Source organism: Hyaena hyaena, unplaced genomic scaffold, assembly GCF_003009895.1.
Source record: "Hyaena hyaena isolate Hyena2069 unplaced genomic scaffold, ASM300989v1 scaffold_24, whole genome shotgun sequence".
NCBI classification, from domain to species: Eukaryota; Metazoa; Chordata; class Mammalia; order Carnivora; family Hyaenidae; genus Hyaena; species Hyaena hyaena.
In genome coordinates this window covers 2,572,305-2,588,228 of record NW_024080656.1, presented here as the reverse complement: position 1 = coordinate 2,588,228, position 15,924 = coordinate 2,572,305, and the positions used below count along the sequence as shown (strand labels likewise).

The following is a 15,924-nucleotide window of genomic DNA, read 5'->3' as shown; positions in this document are numbered from 1 at the left end:
GAGCTGGCAGTCAGCACAGAGCCCGACGCGGGGCTCGAACCCACGAACCGTGAGATCATGACCTAAGCGAAAGTCGGACGCTTAACCAACTAAGCCACCCAGGCGCCCCTGGAAAAAGTATTCTTGATGTCAACAGTTGTGGAAATGGATCACAAACACGATAACAAAGTACTATCATCCTTGAGCTGTATAAGAGAAAATGATTTTATATATAATATATATTAAAAACATTGTGTGTTATATGTAAGTGATAAATCCCTAAATTCTATTCCTGAAATCATTATTACACTATATGTTAACTAACTTGGGTTTAAGTTAAAAAAAAAAAGACAATACTATGAACAACTATTTACATCCCTAAAAAAAGGATGATGAAACATATAGAAATAATCACAAAACTGACTCCAGAAGAAATAGAAAATCTGAATATACTAATAATCATGAAGGAATTAAGTCAGTAGTCTAAATTTTCTCTCTGGAAAGGCATTTCACCAAACCCTCAAAAAACAAATAGTAATCCCTGTCTTTTAATCAATTTTCTTAATCAACTCATTTAAACATTAGTATAATATTGACTCAAACTGAACAGTACTATATGAGAATTATAAGCTTCTGTAACTTATAAACATAGAAGTAATATTCTTAAAATATTGCAAATAAAGTGCATAAACATTTTTTTAAAAACCACACTTTTCTTTGTATACTGCATTTTTAAAAAACAATTACTTAAAAAATCTTCCAGACTTACTGGGCAGTAGACAAATCCATCACTTTTTTCATCAATGAAAACTAATCTGGTCCCATTTGGGTCAGGAAAAATCTTTTTCACACTGACAGGGTGTCGATAATCATTAACAAATTGCCAGTCTTCAATGTAGAAATACTGAATGACACCAGTCTAAAAAAAATCCAGTCATAGAATTATAAAGGTTGTCAGAAAAATACTTATAGCACTTAAACATACTTCATATATTTTAAGAGAAAATCTACCATATTTTCATGTAGGAAGAATCTAAAATAATTATTTACTATATGTAAAGGTACAAACCCAAGACAGTAAATGAGAACGTGCAAGTGATTCAACAATTAGTTCTAACATTAGTGATATTAAAGCATAACTGATTTTCAGATTTTTCCACTTATAGGAAATATACTTACAGTTTAAGAATAACTTTCAAACCATGTTATTTTAAAATATTTTGTTGTTAATAGACAAATTAGAAAATTAAATTTAAAATTTAAAATATCTGATGCAATCAATTGTATTTTTTTAAATTTTTTTTAATGTTTTATTTATTTCTAGGAGAGAGAGAGAGAGACAGCGTGAGCAGGAGACGGTCAGAGAGAGAAGGAGTCACAGACTCTGAAACAGGCTCCAGGCTCTGAGCTGGCAGTCAGCACAGAGCCCGACGCGGGGCCCGAACCCACGAACCGCGAGATCATGACCTAAGCTAAAGTCGGTTGCTTAACCGACTAAGCCACCCAGGCGCCCCGCAATCAACTGTATTTTTATCTATTAGCAATAAGCTGTAGATACCAAAATTTAGAAATATATGACCACTTATAATCTCTCAAAAAAAAGAAATATTTAGGTATAAATTTAACAAAACTTGCACAGGATTTGTATGCTAAAAACTATAAAACACTGATGAAACAATCAAAAAAGGTCTAAATAAATGGAGAGGTATACTATGTTCATGGATTGGAAGATTCACCATTATAAACATGTTAATTCTCCCCAATTTATATATAGGTTTAACATAATTCCAATAAAAATCTCAAGATTTTTTATAAGCAAGATTATTAAAAAAATTTCTATGAAAATGGCAGAACTATAAGAGCTAAGGCAATTTTGAATAAAAAAAGAATTAGCAAAAATTAGTCTAATCAATTTTAAGACTTTTTTTTTTTTAAATATAGCTACAGTAACCAAGACTGTGTAGTATAGGTGAAGGGACAGACACAAAGATCACTGGAATGCAATAAAGAAGCCTGGGATAGACCCATTCAGATACTCCTAACTGATCCCCCCCCCCTTTTTTAAAAGAAGTATGTACTTTTATTTTAAATAATAGCATACTGAGGTATAACTCACATACCACGTAATTCACCCACTTAAAATGTAGAACTCCATGGTTTTTAGCATAATTTACAGAGTTGTTTAATGCTTGATCACAATTCACTTTAAAACAATTCATCACTTCAAAAAGAAACCCCATTTAGTAGTCTTTCTCATTTTCCCCAACTCCATCTCACTCTCCCACAGTCTTAGATAATCACTAATCTATTTTCTATCTTTAGATTTTCCTTTTCTGGACATGTCATATACATGGTATCATACAATGTGTGATCTTTTTTGACTGCTTTCTTTTACTTAACATGATGTTTTTAAGGTTCATCTACTTTTTATCAGTATTTTGTTCCTTTTTATTGCCAAAAAATATTCCATTGTATGGATATGCTATATGTTCATTTATCAGTTGACGGACATTCGGGTTGTTTCCATCTTTTGATTATTATAAATAATGTTGTTTATGAACACTGGTGTACAAGTTTTATGTGGACATATGTCTTCATTTCTCTTGGGTATATACCGAGAAGTTGAATTCCTGGGTTATAAGACAGCTGTGTTTAATCTCTTATAGAACTGCCAGAGTATTTTCCCAAGCAGCTGCACCATTTTATATACCCACCAGCAGTGTATAAGAGTGTATCTCCATCTCTCCCAACACTTGTTATTATCTTTTTGATTATAGCCATCATAGTGGATGTGAAGTGGTAACTTCACATTTACTTTCGTGCATTTATTATAAAGAAGTGAAAACTTGTTCACATAAAAAACTTGTATGTGAATGCTTATATTAAAAAATTGGAATCAATCCAGATGTTCTTCAGTCGGTGAATCCTTAAACAAACTTGTACATCCATATCATAGAATGCTACTCAACAATAAAAAGGAACAAATTAGTGATGCACACAATGACTCAAATGAATCAAATGACAAATTATAGAAATGGAGAACAGACTACAGTTGATCCTCGAACGACACAGGGGTTAAGAATATTGACTACCCTCACAGTCAAAAATCCACATAAAACTTTTGACTTCCCCAAAACTTAATTACTGATAGCCTACTGTTGACTAGAAGCCTTACCAATAACAAGACAGTTGATTAACACATATTTTGTATGTTAAATGTCTTATATACTGAATTCTTCCAATGAAGCTACAGAACATATTACAAAAACTATAAGAAAAATACATTTACAGTACTGTACTGCATTTATTGAAAAAAATCCATATATAAGTAGACCTGTACTGTATTTGTTGAAAAAAATCCACATACAAGTAGACCTGTACAGTTCAAACCCCTATTGTTCGAGGTCAACTGTAACTTTGTTACCAGGTATTAAGGTGGGAGTGAAAGCAGGAGGGAAGTGGATGTGTCTATAAAATAGAAACATGGAGGGGTCCTCCTGGTGATAGTATTATTCTGTATCTTGACTAACAATGTTAATATCTTGGTTGTAATATATGTTACCATTGGAGGAAACTAAGAAAAGATTATATTGGATCTCCCTCTTTGTTTTGTTTTGGTTTTTTTTTCTTGCCTAGGATTGTATTGTTTCCTACAACTGCCTGTAAATCTACAATGATTTCAAAATAAAGAGTTTAATTAAAATAAAAGCACATAGTATCTTGGACTTCTATTCAGGTCAAGACAGAGTAATAGACTGGATTTAACTTTCCCACCCAAACAACCAAAAACAGCAGACAAAATCACACACAAAAAAAACAGTTTTCAAGATACTGGAATGAGGCAACAAAGAACAGTGATGTTTGAGATTTTGGAAGCAAACCAGGTGAGTCCTGTGATTGCTCCAGCTTTTGCTTTGCAAGGTTTCAAGGCACTGCAAAGGGAGGAGTATGAAGGTAGAGCATGGCTCCCTGAGTTAAGGAGATGGAGTTGAGAGTCCAGGGAGCACAGGCGGTGGACTTTGCAGGGCAGAAGTCAAGAGACAAAGAAGCGTGGAGAGCTCCAGGGGGGTCTAGCATGAGTCCTCAGTCGGTAGCAATCACTGCATGCATGTGAAAAAACTACAAGGCCATGAAAAGAACCATCCAAAGGAATTATAGGGAAGAGAACTAGGAATAGTGACTGTTCCAAATAGCCAGACTGGAAAGAAAAAAAAAAAAAAATCATAGCTCACAGGGCACTGGGTAGAGAATACAGAAAGATTGAAAGTAAGAAATAATTAGCTATAGACTGAGCAGTGTTTCACATCTGCCTAAGAAACCATAAAACCAAGATTCCAAAGGGTCAAACTGTTTCTAAGTAAATTAACTGCATCCAAAAGCAAAGCTCAAAAATATTTTTAGGAATACAAAATATCTAGCACCCCACAAGGTAAAATTACTAGGTATGCAAAAAAGTAGAAACACATGAACCATAATAAAGAGAGTAAGTAATTAATCAATAAAAACTGACACAGATATTAGGATTAGCAGATAAGGTCATTAAAACATGAAATGTTTTAAAACTATATTTCATATTTAAAAAGTTATGTGGAGACATGGAAGATTAAAAAAAAGAAACATATCTTCTACAGATGAAAATACCACATGTGAACTGAAAAATATTGGATGAGATTAATGGCAGATTAGACATTACAGAAGAAAAGGCTAATGACCTTGAAATATAGCAGTAGAAACCATCCAATATGAAACAAAGAAAAGAATAAAATAATTTAAAGAGCACCAATGGACTTAATGGATTCAATATGACTGTGTATTTTTAATTATTTGATTTTATTTAATTTGTTGACTTCTTAGCTACAACTTTGTTATGTTAGTAGTTTTTAGGTTTTGTAGTATACATAAAACCTGCTAAGAGGCATCTACAAAAGATCTATAGCTAAAATCATATGTAATGATCAAGAATAAGACGAAGATACCACTCTCACCATTCCATTCAACAGTGAATTGGAATAAAAGGCATCCAGATCAGAAAAGAAGTAAAACTACCTTTATTCATAGATGACATGATCATCTATATAGAAAATCCAATGGAATTCACAAATCACTACTAGAACTACTAAGCAAACCTAGCCAACCAGTTGTATATAGTAATAATACACTAAAAATAAAAACATATTGGTTGCATTTCCATATGCCACCAATGAATAATCAGAAATTAAAAATTTAAATGTAAGACTATGTATTAAAAAATAAAAAATGCTAAAATACAAAAATATGAAACACTTAGGCATTAATCTGATAAAAGGGGTATTGGTACACAGAAAACTTGAAAATACTACAATAAATTAAAGAAAACCTAAATAAATGGAAATATATATCTTGCTCACTGGTGAGTAGAGTTCATTAAGATGGCAACTGATCCACAACATGGTCCTGTTAAAATTCCCAGCAGGCTTTTTGTAAAATTTAACAAGCTTATTATAAAATTCAAATGGAAATGCAAAGTACTGGGAATAACCAAAACAACTTTGAAAAAGAAACAAAGTTGGAGGGCTAAAACTACCTGATTTTACTTATTATAAAGCTACAGTAATTAAAACAGCATAATACTGTTATAAAGATAGATACACAGATAAAAGGAATGAACAATTCCAGAAAAGGACCCACTTATTTATGGACAATTGATTTTTTTTTTAATGTTTATTATTTTGGTGGGGGGGGGGGGAGGCAGAGAGTGAGTGTGACCTAGAGTCAGAAGCAGTCTGTCAGCACAGAGCCCGACGCAGGGCTTGAACTCATGAACTACAAGATCGTGACCCGAGCTAAAGTTGGACGCTTAACCACCCAGTGCCCCTCAAATTGCAGACTTTAAATAGTTCAGTTTGTTGTCTATCAGTCATACCTCAATAAAACTTTAAAAAACACAACATACTCAGAATCACTCAAGAAAGACTGAGATAAATGCTGACTTACTGACAGACCACCACACTCTGAGTTCTTACTTCAGAATGCCATATGGCATAGTAGAAAGAGTGGGTTGTACATCAGGAGATACTGTTCAAGTTCCACATCTGTTACAAACTTACTAACCTCTTGAAGTTCAGTGTCCTCATTTCTAAAACTTCCCTATTTATTTTAGAAAACTAATGGGATAAAATAAGTGAGATCGGGGCTTTATAAACTGTTATGTATCACATAAATGTATTATATTTACTATTATTTACCATTTCCCTTACCACTTTACCTGACACATGAGGCCTACCCTACTGGTGTATATTACTAAAAAGACTGATCATTTTAGGTCAAACTTAAAGTCTCCCTCATGGCAATAAGTGTGTTTTAAGACATGCCCTTTTTTAAAGTACAGTTTAATATCAGAAAATAAAACATTTGAAACAGTGAATTGTTTTCTAAGTACTGTGGAAAACAGTGGCCTTCCTACCACCTTTACTAAATTCTTTTAGAGGCTGAACAAGATAACATATGAGAGGTTTTGAAAAATCTTTGAAATCTTTTTATAACTATAAAATGCAATTACTATAACTATGTTTTATGTCTGTGTGACTAATGTAATATTTAGAGGTGTAGGGTACTGGTGGTTCAAAAGACCAGAAGGGTGAGGGGCACCTGGGTGGCTTAGTCGGTTAAGCGTCCGACTTTCGCTTAGGTCATGATCTCGCGGTTCGTGGGTTCGAGCCCCGCGTCGGGCTCTGTGCTGACTGCCAGCTCAGAGCCTGGAGCCTGTTTCAGTCTGTAACTCCCTCTCTCTGACCCTCCCCTGCTCACGCTGTCTCTCTCTCTCTCCTAGAAATAAATAAAAAACATTAAAAAAATAAATAAAAAAATAAATAAAAAAAAAAAAAGACCAGAAGGGTGAAGTGGGATTCTCAATATACAATTAATTTTACTATTTATTAAATGCCTACTAAATGTAGGCATTGGAGATCTGAAATCGAATGAGGTATCTTATGTTCATCACCAAATTAAATCCTTAAAGCATCCAGATAAGGACACAGAGGCTTGGAGGGGTTAAGTAGCACCTAGCAAGTAATAGAACTGGCAGTTGAGCCCAGATTTTCCAGATTCCAAAGTCTGCTCTTTTTACTCTGCTATCAGAATTGCATATAATCACAAAAGCACTTGATACTAGCAAATCATGCCACTTATGTGCTGTTGCTGTACGTGTCCATCCACTATATATAATGTAATATAATGTAATATAATGTAATATAATGTAATATAATATAACATAATAATATGTACAATATACATATATATTACAAAACAACAATTAGGAATTCCCCTATGTTCTATATCAAAGAAGCCACCACGTACATCTGTACCATAGATGAGGAAATCACAAGTTAAGGCATGGCATAAAATACGGCACTTATCATCCACTGCCGGGAAGAGTCGAGTCTCACGTTCTTCTTGAGCATCCAGGAGCTCACTTTCTATCTAAAACATATAAAATAATAACAGCTCATAGATGTATTTGAGTAAAGCTGGCCTGTAACAATCTAGGGAGACAGGAGAGGGTCTTCTCAAGTTCGACTGAACACTCAGATTACTGAATGTCTGCTGACAAAGACATCAGACAGGAGCCACCGCTCGCCAGCAGGGCAGCAGGAAACAACCCCCGTTAGTGGGAACAGGTTTTGCAGCAGGTCCTGCAATGGTTAACAGCTATTGTCTTTGGCTTCCCAGAGGCAAAGAGGCATGAAGTAGATGTAGGTGATGCCCTTGTTGAGAAGCCCCATATTTGGGGACCCAATATCTTTTGAACAATTTAATACGCTTCATTTCAAAGATCCCCCCAGTGACATGCCCAAATACAGAAGTCAATTCATTCCAGGAAGCCCAGGCATATGATGGGCCCATCAGTTTTTAATTTCCGACTAGATGCAGTTTACCTACAGGCTCGATTCTGCCACGGCAATGTTGTGAGTAGCACAGTGGATATTTTGTTGGGTTTCTTGGAAACAGAGCAGGAAAGTTAACTGAACATCTCATGCAGAAGGGGTAGAGTTCTGTTAGGCCCTTATCCACACCTGGCTTTCTAGCTTCCTGACTAAAGCGCTTGATAATATGACATTAGGCTGTACATCATCATTTAAACCAAGTCATCACTAGTCCTGAGGGCTCTGGGACATCAAAATTCTACTTACCAAGTGCAACTGGACTTTCCCTTCAAAAAGTGCAGCAGCATAGTCAGAATGAAGGCAAACACTGGACACTGTCCCCAGATATTCCACATCTTTCAATTTTTTAACAGCTAAAGCAATAAACACACACATTAAGATATAAATAAAATTATATAAAGACTTGCAAATAATTTTTAAATGTGTACCTTCTTAAGGGTATTCTGATCCAAAAATTTTTATTTTAGCCATTCTAAAGAAAATCTTAGTTGTCATGTAGATTTGCTTTCAGGAATTCCATAGTGGTGCAAGTGAAGCCAAGCAAGAGAAAATAAAATCACACGTAAAACAAGCAAAAATTACACTTGAGTGACAATAAGCTTAATGGTGTGCTCTGTCAGAGGATAACTGTCAGGGAGATCTGACCCCCAGTGGGGAGAAGAAAAAGCAAGGCTCCCTTCAGGTGCTAATGGTCATTATGTAATGGATGAGAGGAGTGGGGAGGGACCCAGCTACTAGACCAGCAAGTGCCTCAGAAAGTCATTGTGCAAAGGTGGATCACACATCTTATTTCTTCTAGTTTTCCTTGTGATCCCTTACAAGTAGAAGACTCCTCATTTTCCAGACAAAGCCTTTCAAACCAAGGCTCAGAGGGGTAGAGAATTTGTCTACACTCATCCAGCTACGAGGAGCAGAGGGGAATTGGAACTCGGGCCCTAACTCTAAAGGTCACACTCTGCCCACCATACTATGCTGTGTTCACTGCAAAGGTAAAGGATAAACACTTTCCAAAAATTATGCTGAGTTTTTAGAGGATTCGCATAACCATTTAAGCTAAGAAAGAGGCATCTGAAGACAAAGAGTGGAAGACCTGGTCTTAAAAGAAACTTTCAGCGCTTCCCAAATAATAACAGATATTATGTGCTGGGTAAGAAAACAACAACTGGATTGAGACTTGCCATTTTCTCCAAGGACGTAAAACCAAGCTCGATTATTCATTCCCACGGCCAGGTGATAGAGCCCTACGGCTACAAAGTTGGGTTCCACGTCAACGGACACTGTGATTGGCAGCTCCTAAAATACAGAAGAGTAAGAGTAGCAAGTCAACTGCTGCAGCCATTTTGGTTTTACTGGTAAATGGCATCAAAGTAACACTATTTTCATACTCCTTCTACAGGGTTGGCCACGGTGACTTCAAGGAGGGAGGTGAGATATGCGATCCTTGTGCTGCAGGCACTCCCGAGGATGGGAAGCTTGGCCAGGAACACGTGCAGTGAGCCTCTCTGGGTAGACAGTGCTAGCAACTGGCCGTCGTCTGTCCAGGACAAGGTGCCCAACCCTGAAGAAATTGACAGAATAAAGTAGTCAAAAACAAATAATACTGTTGTGGGCAAGCGAATATTTTCATTTAAGCTACGGAGACAAAAAAATCTTCAAGCGTTTTCTTTAATGGTCTATACAGACTCAAAATTCACTATGGACACGCATGTGAGCATGAGCATTGATTCACGCAGTAGTGGTTTAAAGAGAAAGTATGTAAGAATTTACATTTTATGACTGAAATTGGGATTAAACTCACTATAAATCTTCAGATCAAAGTGGATTTACAGCTTTGTATAGGAGTAGGTTTTTTTAGGGAAACCTAATGAAGGTTAGAGTCAGGGTTATCTTAGGGAACTCTAATGAAGGGTGTTAATTTTATTCCTCCCACAATGAATGCAAATTGTATAATAGTAAATACACTACTCTGCCACTGCAATAATAAAATGTCACTCTGCTTCAGAAAAATCAGTACCTTTATTTTCATCATCCAGGTTGATTATAGCATACATGTCTTTTAATTCTGCCAAGTCATGAATTTTAATGCTGAAAAATGAAAAATAAAGTATACAAATATAAGCATTAAGTTAAATTATTTTAATTCATGAAAAAGTATAAGCTACAGAACAGGATCTCCAGAGAAGGATGTACAGGATAGTCCTTTGGGTCAAGGTAAGAAAATAATAGAATTTCTGTAATTACATTTATCTTAAAAAAGTTTTTTTCTTTGGGGGTTGGTGGTTGTGCTCGGCTTAATTCTCTGATCTATAGTTTCAGGAAGACATATTTGTGTAGGAAAGCATTCTCCTGAGCAGCATTAATTACTGTAAGAGGTAAAAGGTTTCTTTGACCTGTGTGCTCCCCCAACCACCCTGAATTCTTTCCTACAAAGAGAAATGAGGTGTAATAGACCATTCAATCTGGAATCACAAGGCATGGGTTGAAAGCTCTGAAAATCTGCAGACATTTGGGGCACCTGGGTGGTTCAGTTGGTTAAGCGTCTAACTTCAGGTCAGGTCATGATCTTGCAGTTCGTGAGTTCAAGCCCTGCATTGGACTCTATGCTGACAGTTCGGAGCCTGAAGCCTGCTTTGGATTCTGTCCCTCTCTCTCTGCCTCTCTCTCTCTCTCAAAGATAAACAAACATTTAAAAAATATTAATGAAAAATTGCAGGTATATTACTTCATAGGGTTACAGCGAAGATAGGTCAGTTCATGTCAATGAAAGTTGCATAGCACAATGTTGGGACATAATGTTTGTAAGATTACAACCTCTTTGTCTCCTTTCCTCTCTCCTCCCTTCTGCCCTTCGAAAGTTTTCCCTTTATATAGATTCTTTCCTTGTTTTCATTAAATTTTTTTTAATGTTTACTTATTTTGAGAGACAGAACGAGCAGGAGAGGGATAGACAGAGAGAGACACAGAATCCGAAGCAGGCTCCAGGCTCTGAGCCGTCAGCACATAGCCCAACGAGGGGCTCAAACCCACAAGCTGTGAGATCATAACCTGAGCCAAAGTCAGATGCCCAACCGACTGAGCCACCCACACACCCTCATTTAACTTTTTGATATAATTGTAGATTCACGTGCAGTTGTAAGAGAGAATATGGAGACTGTATATACAGAGATTGTATATACCCTTCACTTTCCTTACATGGTAACATCTTGAAAAACTACAGGATAATAGTATAATGAAAATAATGACATTGATATAACCTTTTCAGATGTCCCAGGTTTTGCTTGTATTCATCTTGTGTGTGCTTGTGTGTGTACACATGTGCGCATATTTAATTCCATGCGATTTATCACATATAAGATTTCTGAGATCCAGGACCACAGTCAGGATACAGAGTAGTTCAATCACCACAAGGATCCTTGTGTTGCTCTTTTATATATGCACTTACCCTCCTTCCTCTCCACCCCAGCTCCATCCCTAACCCCGGGCCACCACTAATCTGTTCTCCATTTCTGTAACTTTATCATTTCAACAAGATTACATAAATGGAATCATATAGTATGTGACCGGCATTTTTTACTCAGTGTGCTTCTCTGGAGATCCAGATAAGTTCTTGTGTGTATCAATAGTTTGTTCCTATTTGTGGCTGAGTAGTATTCCCTGATATGGATATACTAGTTTAACCACTTGCCCACTGAAGGACATCTGGATGGTTTCTAGTTTTTGACTACTACAAATAAAGCTGCTATAGACATTCATATTCAGGTTTTTCTGTGAATATAAGTTTTCATGTGTTTGGGAAAAAATGTTCAGGAGTGAAATTGCCGGGTGATATTATAAGTGCATGTTCAGTTTGTTTGTTTTTTTAAGAAACTGCCAAACTGGGGCACCTGGGTGGCTCAGTTGGCTGAGTGTTTGACTTCAGTTCAGGTCATGATCTCATGGTTCGTGGGTTCAAGCACAGCATTGGTCTCTCTGTTGTCTGTGTACAGCCTGCTTCAGATTCTCTGTCCCTCTCTCTCTCTGTGCCTCCCCCGCCCATGCTCTCTCTCTAAAAAATGAATAAACATTTAAAAAAAAGAAACTGCTAAAATGTTTTCCAAAGTAGCTGTACCATTTTACACTCCTCCTGGCAATGTTTGAGTGATCTAGTTTCTCCTCATCCTTCCCAGCATTTGATGTTATAACTATTTTGAATACGAGTCATTCTAATAGATGCATAGTAATACCTCATTGTGGTTTGATTTGCATTTCTGGAACGGCTAATGATGTCAATTATTTTTTCATGTGTTTACCATGTAAATATCTTCTTGGCTGAAATGTATGTCTTTTGCCCATTTTCTAATTGGATTGTTTGCTTTTTTTAGTTTTGAGTTTTGAGAGAGCCCCTTATGTATTCTAGATATTAGTCCTTTGTTGGATATGTGGTTTGTGAATATTCTTTCTCATTGTGCTGCTTATCTTTCATTCTCTTAGCAGAATCTTTCATGGAGTAAAATTTTTAAATTTTGATCAAGTCTAATTTTCCATTCTTTCCCTATACAGATGTTTTTGGTTTCAAAACTAAGAACTCTTTGTCTAGCTCTAGACCCAGAAGATTTCTGCATTTTTATCTAACTTCTGCTTTTTATTTTTTTATTTTTTATTTTTGTTTTTACAAATAGTTTATTGTCAAGTTGGTTTCCATATATATATATTTTTACAAGTAGTTTATTGTAACTTCTGCTTTTTAAATTTAAGACCATGGCACTGAATTAACTTTTGATTAAGGTGTGAAGTTTAGTTTCCAGGTTTTTTTTGCATATGGATAGCCAGTTGCTTGGGCACCATTTCTTGGAAAGGCAATTTTAATTCTATTTAATTACTTTTCTACTTTTGTCAAAAATCAGTTGTGCATATTTGTGTGGGTTTATTTCTGGCTTCTCTATTCCGTCCCATTGATCTATGAGTCTTTCCTTCTGCCCATATCTCACAGTCTTGATTACTGCAGCTATAAAGTGAGCTATAATACTAGATGATTCCTCTTATTTTATTGTTAAAAAATTTTTTTTAATGTTAATTTAGAGAGAGAGACAGAGTGTGAGTTGGGGGGAGGCAGAGAGAGAAGGAGAGAATCCAACGCAGGCTCCAGGCTCCAAGCTGTCAGCGCAGAGCCTGACGCAGGGCTCAAACTCACAAACCGTGAGATCATGACTGGAGCTGAAGTCAGATACTTAACCAACTGAGCCATGCAGGTTCCCCCTTATTGTTCATTTTCAAAGACTGTTTTCAGCTATTTTAGGACCTGCAATTTTGCATATATACAATTGATTTTTAAACAATATGGGGGTTGAGGGTGCCAAACCCTGCACAGTTGAAAACTTTCATACAGCTTTTGGCTCTCCCAAAACTTAATAGCCTACTCTTGACTAGAAGCCCTATTGATAATATAAACAGTCTATTAACACACATTTTGTATGTCATATGCATTATATATTGTATTCTTAAATACTATAAGGTAGATAAAAGAAAATGTTATTAAGAAAATCTTAAAGATAAAATATATTTACAGTACTGTATGTATTTTTAAAAATCTGCACGTAGGGGCCTCTGGGAGGCTCAGTCAGTTGAGTGTCCAATTCTGGACTTTGGCTCAGCTCATGAGCTCATGGTTCGTGGGTTCGAGAGCCACATACACTGTCAGTAGGAGCCTGCTTGGGATTCTCTCTCTCTCTCTCTCTCTCTGCCCCCCTCTTTCTTTCTCTCAAAATAAACAAACAAATAAGCCAGAAAAAAAGTCTGCACATAAGTAGATCCATGCAGTTCAAACATCTGTTGTTCAAGGGTCAACTGTATTTTAGCATAAACTTGTCTATACCTACAAAAAACCATCCTGGGATTCTCATGTGAATTTCATTAAACCTATAGATCAATTTGTTTTTTTTTTTTAAGCATGAGCTGTTTGTTTTTTTTAATTTTTTAATGTTTTATTTATTTCTAGGAGAGAGAGAGAGAGAGAGAGAGACAGCGTGAGCAGGGGAGGGTCAGAGAGAGAGGGAGTCACAGACTCTGAAACAGGCTCCAGGCTCTGAGCTGGCAGTCAGCACAGAGCCCGACGCGCGGCTCGAACCCACAAACCGCGAGATCATGACCTAAGCGAAAGTCAGATGCTTAACCGACTAAGCCACCCAGGCGCCCCTAGATCAATTTGGAGAAAACTGATACCTTCATTGTGTTCAGTCTTCCAACCTATGAACAGTGTGTTTCTCCATTTCTTTGAGTCTCTTTTGATTTCTTCCAGCAGCATTTTGGAATTTTCAGCACACAGTACATGCTTTGTTAAGTATACATCTAAGTATTTCATTTTCTCTGGAGTGATTAAAAAGGGCATATTTTTAACTTGGTTTCCAAAGGTTTGTTGTCAGTATATAGAAATGTGACTGATTTTTGTGTGTGGATCTTGCATCCTGCAGCCCTGCTGTACTTACTCATTAGTTTTAGTTCTAGGCATTTCTTGTTTGTAGATTCCTTGAGATTTTCTACATAAGTAATCATTTCATCTGCCAATAGAGATGGTTTTACTTTTCTCTTTTCAGTCGGGATGTAGCTTATTTCTTTTTCTTGTCTTAAACTGCAGTGGCTAGAACTTCTAATATTAGGTTGCATTAGAGGAGTGGGAGTGGATAGCCTTGCCTTGTTCCCAGTCTCAGGAGGCAAGCACTCAGTCTTTCACCATGAAGTATGATGTCAGGCTTTTTCATAGACATTCATCATCAAGTTGAGGTAATTCCCCTCTATCCCTAACTTACTGAGAATTTTCATGAGTGGGTGTTGGATCTTGTGAAATATTTTTTGTATGTCAACTGTGATCATATGGTTTTTCTTCAGCTGCAGATACAGTAACTTCACTGAATTTTGAATGTAAATAAGGCTTGCATACTTGGAATAAATCCCACTTGGTCATGAGGTTTAATTCTTTTTATATATTGCTAACTTCAGTTTGCTACATCTTGTTGAGGATTTTGTGTTCAAGTTCATGATAGAGATTAGTCTCTTGTTTCCTTCCTTCATTTCCTTCCTTCCTCCCTTCCTTCCTTCCTTTCTGTCTTTCCACACTTTGATTTTGGTTTAAGGGTAATACTGGCCTTACAAGTTGAGAAATGTTCCCTCCTCTTTTATTTATGGAAGAGATTTTGTAAAATTGGTGTTAATTCTTTTTTAAAAAGAATTTGGTAGAATCCTCCAAAGAAACCATCTGAGCCTGGAAATTTTTCAGGAGCTTCAAAATTATTATTCAATTTCTTGGGGCGCCTGGGTGGCTTAGTTGGTTAAGCGTCCGACTTTCACTTGGGTCATGATCTCAGGGTTTGTGGGTTCGAGCCCCGCATCGGGCTCTGTGCTGACTGCCAGCTCAGAGCCTGGAGCCTGTTTCAGTCTGTGACTCCCTCTCTCTCTGACCCTCCCCTGCTCACGCTGTCTCTCTCTCTGTCTCTCTCCTAGAAATAAATGAAACATTAAAAAAAATTATTATTCAATTTCTTAAAAAGTTACAGTACTAATTCAGATTATCTGTTTCTTGCGTCGAGTTTTGGCAGTGGTTTTTGAAGAATTTTTCCAGTCTTCTAATTTGTCCAGTTTCTGAGTTGTCTATAGTATTCCTTTGTAATTCTGAAGTTGTAGTCTTCCTTTATTATCCTTTTAATGACTCCTAGATCCGCAGCGATATTCCTATTTCATTCCTAATATTGGTGATTTGTGTCTTCTTTTTATTTCTGTCATTCTTGATAGAAGCTAATCAATTTTTTATTATTTTTTTAAAAATAGCTTTTGTTTTTTTCTTATTCTATTTTCATTGTCATCAGTTTCTGCTCTTTATTATTTTATTCCTTCTTCTTTGCCTTTTGTTCAATCTTATTTTTCTAGTTTCTTCAAGCAGGAATTTAGATTATTGATTAGAGATTTCAGTTCTATGTATTTTTAAATTTGCTTTGAGATATATTCATGAATTATTTGGAGTAGGTTAATTTCCAAGTGTTCATAGAATTTCCCG

General features: G+C 36.3%; 1 protein-coding gene across 1 annotated transcript in view; it reads right to left on the bottom strand.

The window, feature by feature from the left end:
- The window catches only part of WDR19 (WD repeat domain 19), a 112,881-nt gene that overhangs the window by 58,798 nt on the left and 38,159 nt on the right, over positions 1-15,924 (bottom strand). Inside the window, exons 10-15 of the mRNA XM_039227032.1 lie at positions 9,916-9,986; positions 9,287-9,459; positions 9,080-9,194; positions 8,148-8,254; positions 7,315-7,437; positions 749-898 (exon numbers count right to left, since the gene is read on the bottom strand). Coding sequence (XP_039082963.1) covers positions 749-898; positions 7,315-7,437; positions 8,148-8,254; positions 9,080-9,194; positions 9,287-9,459; positions 9,916-9,986 — 739 coding nt within the window. The remainder of the gene's footprint in view (positions 1-748; positions 899-7,314; positions 7,438-8,147; positions 8,255-9,079; positions 9,195-9,286; positions 9,460-9,915; positions 9,987-15,924) is intronic.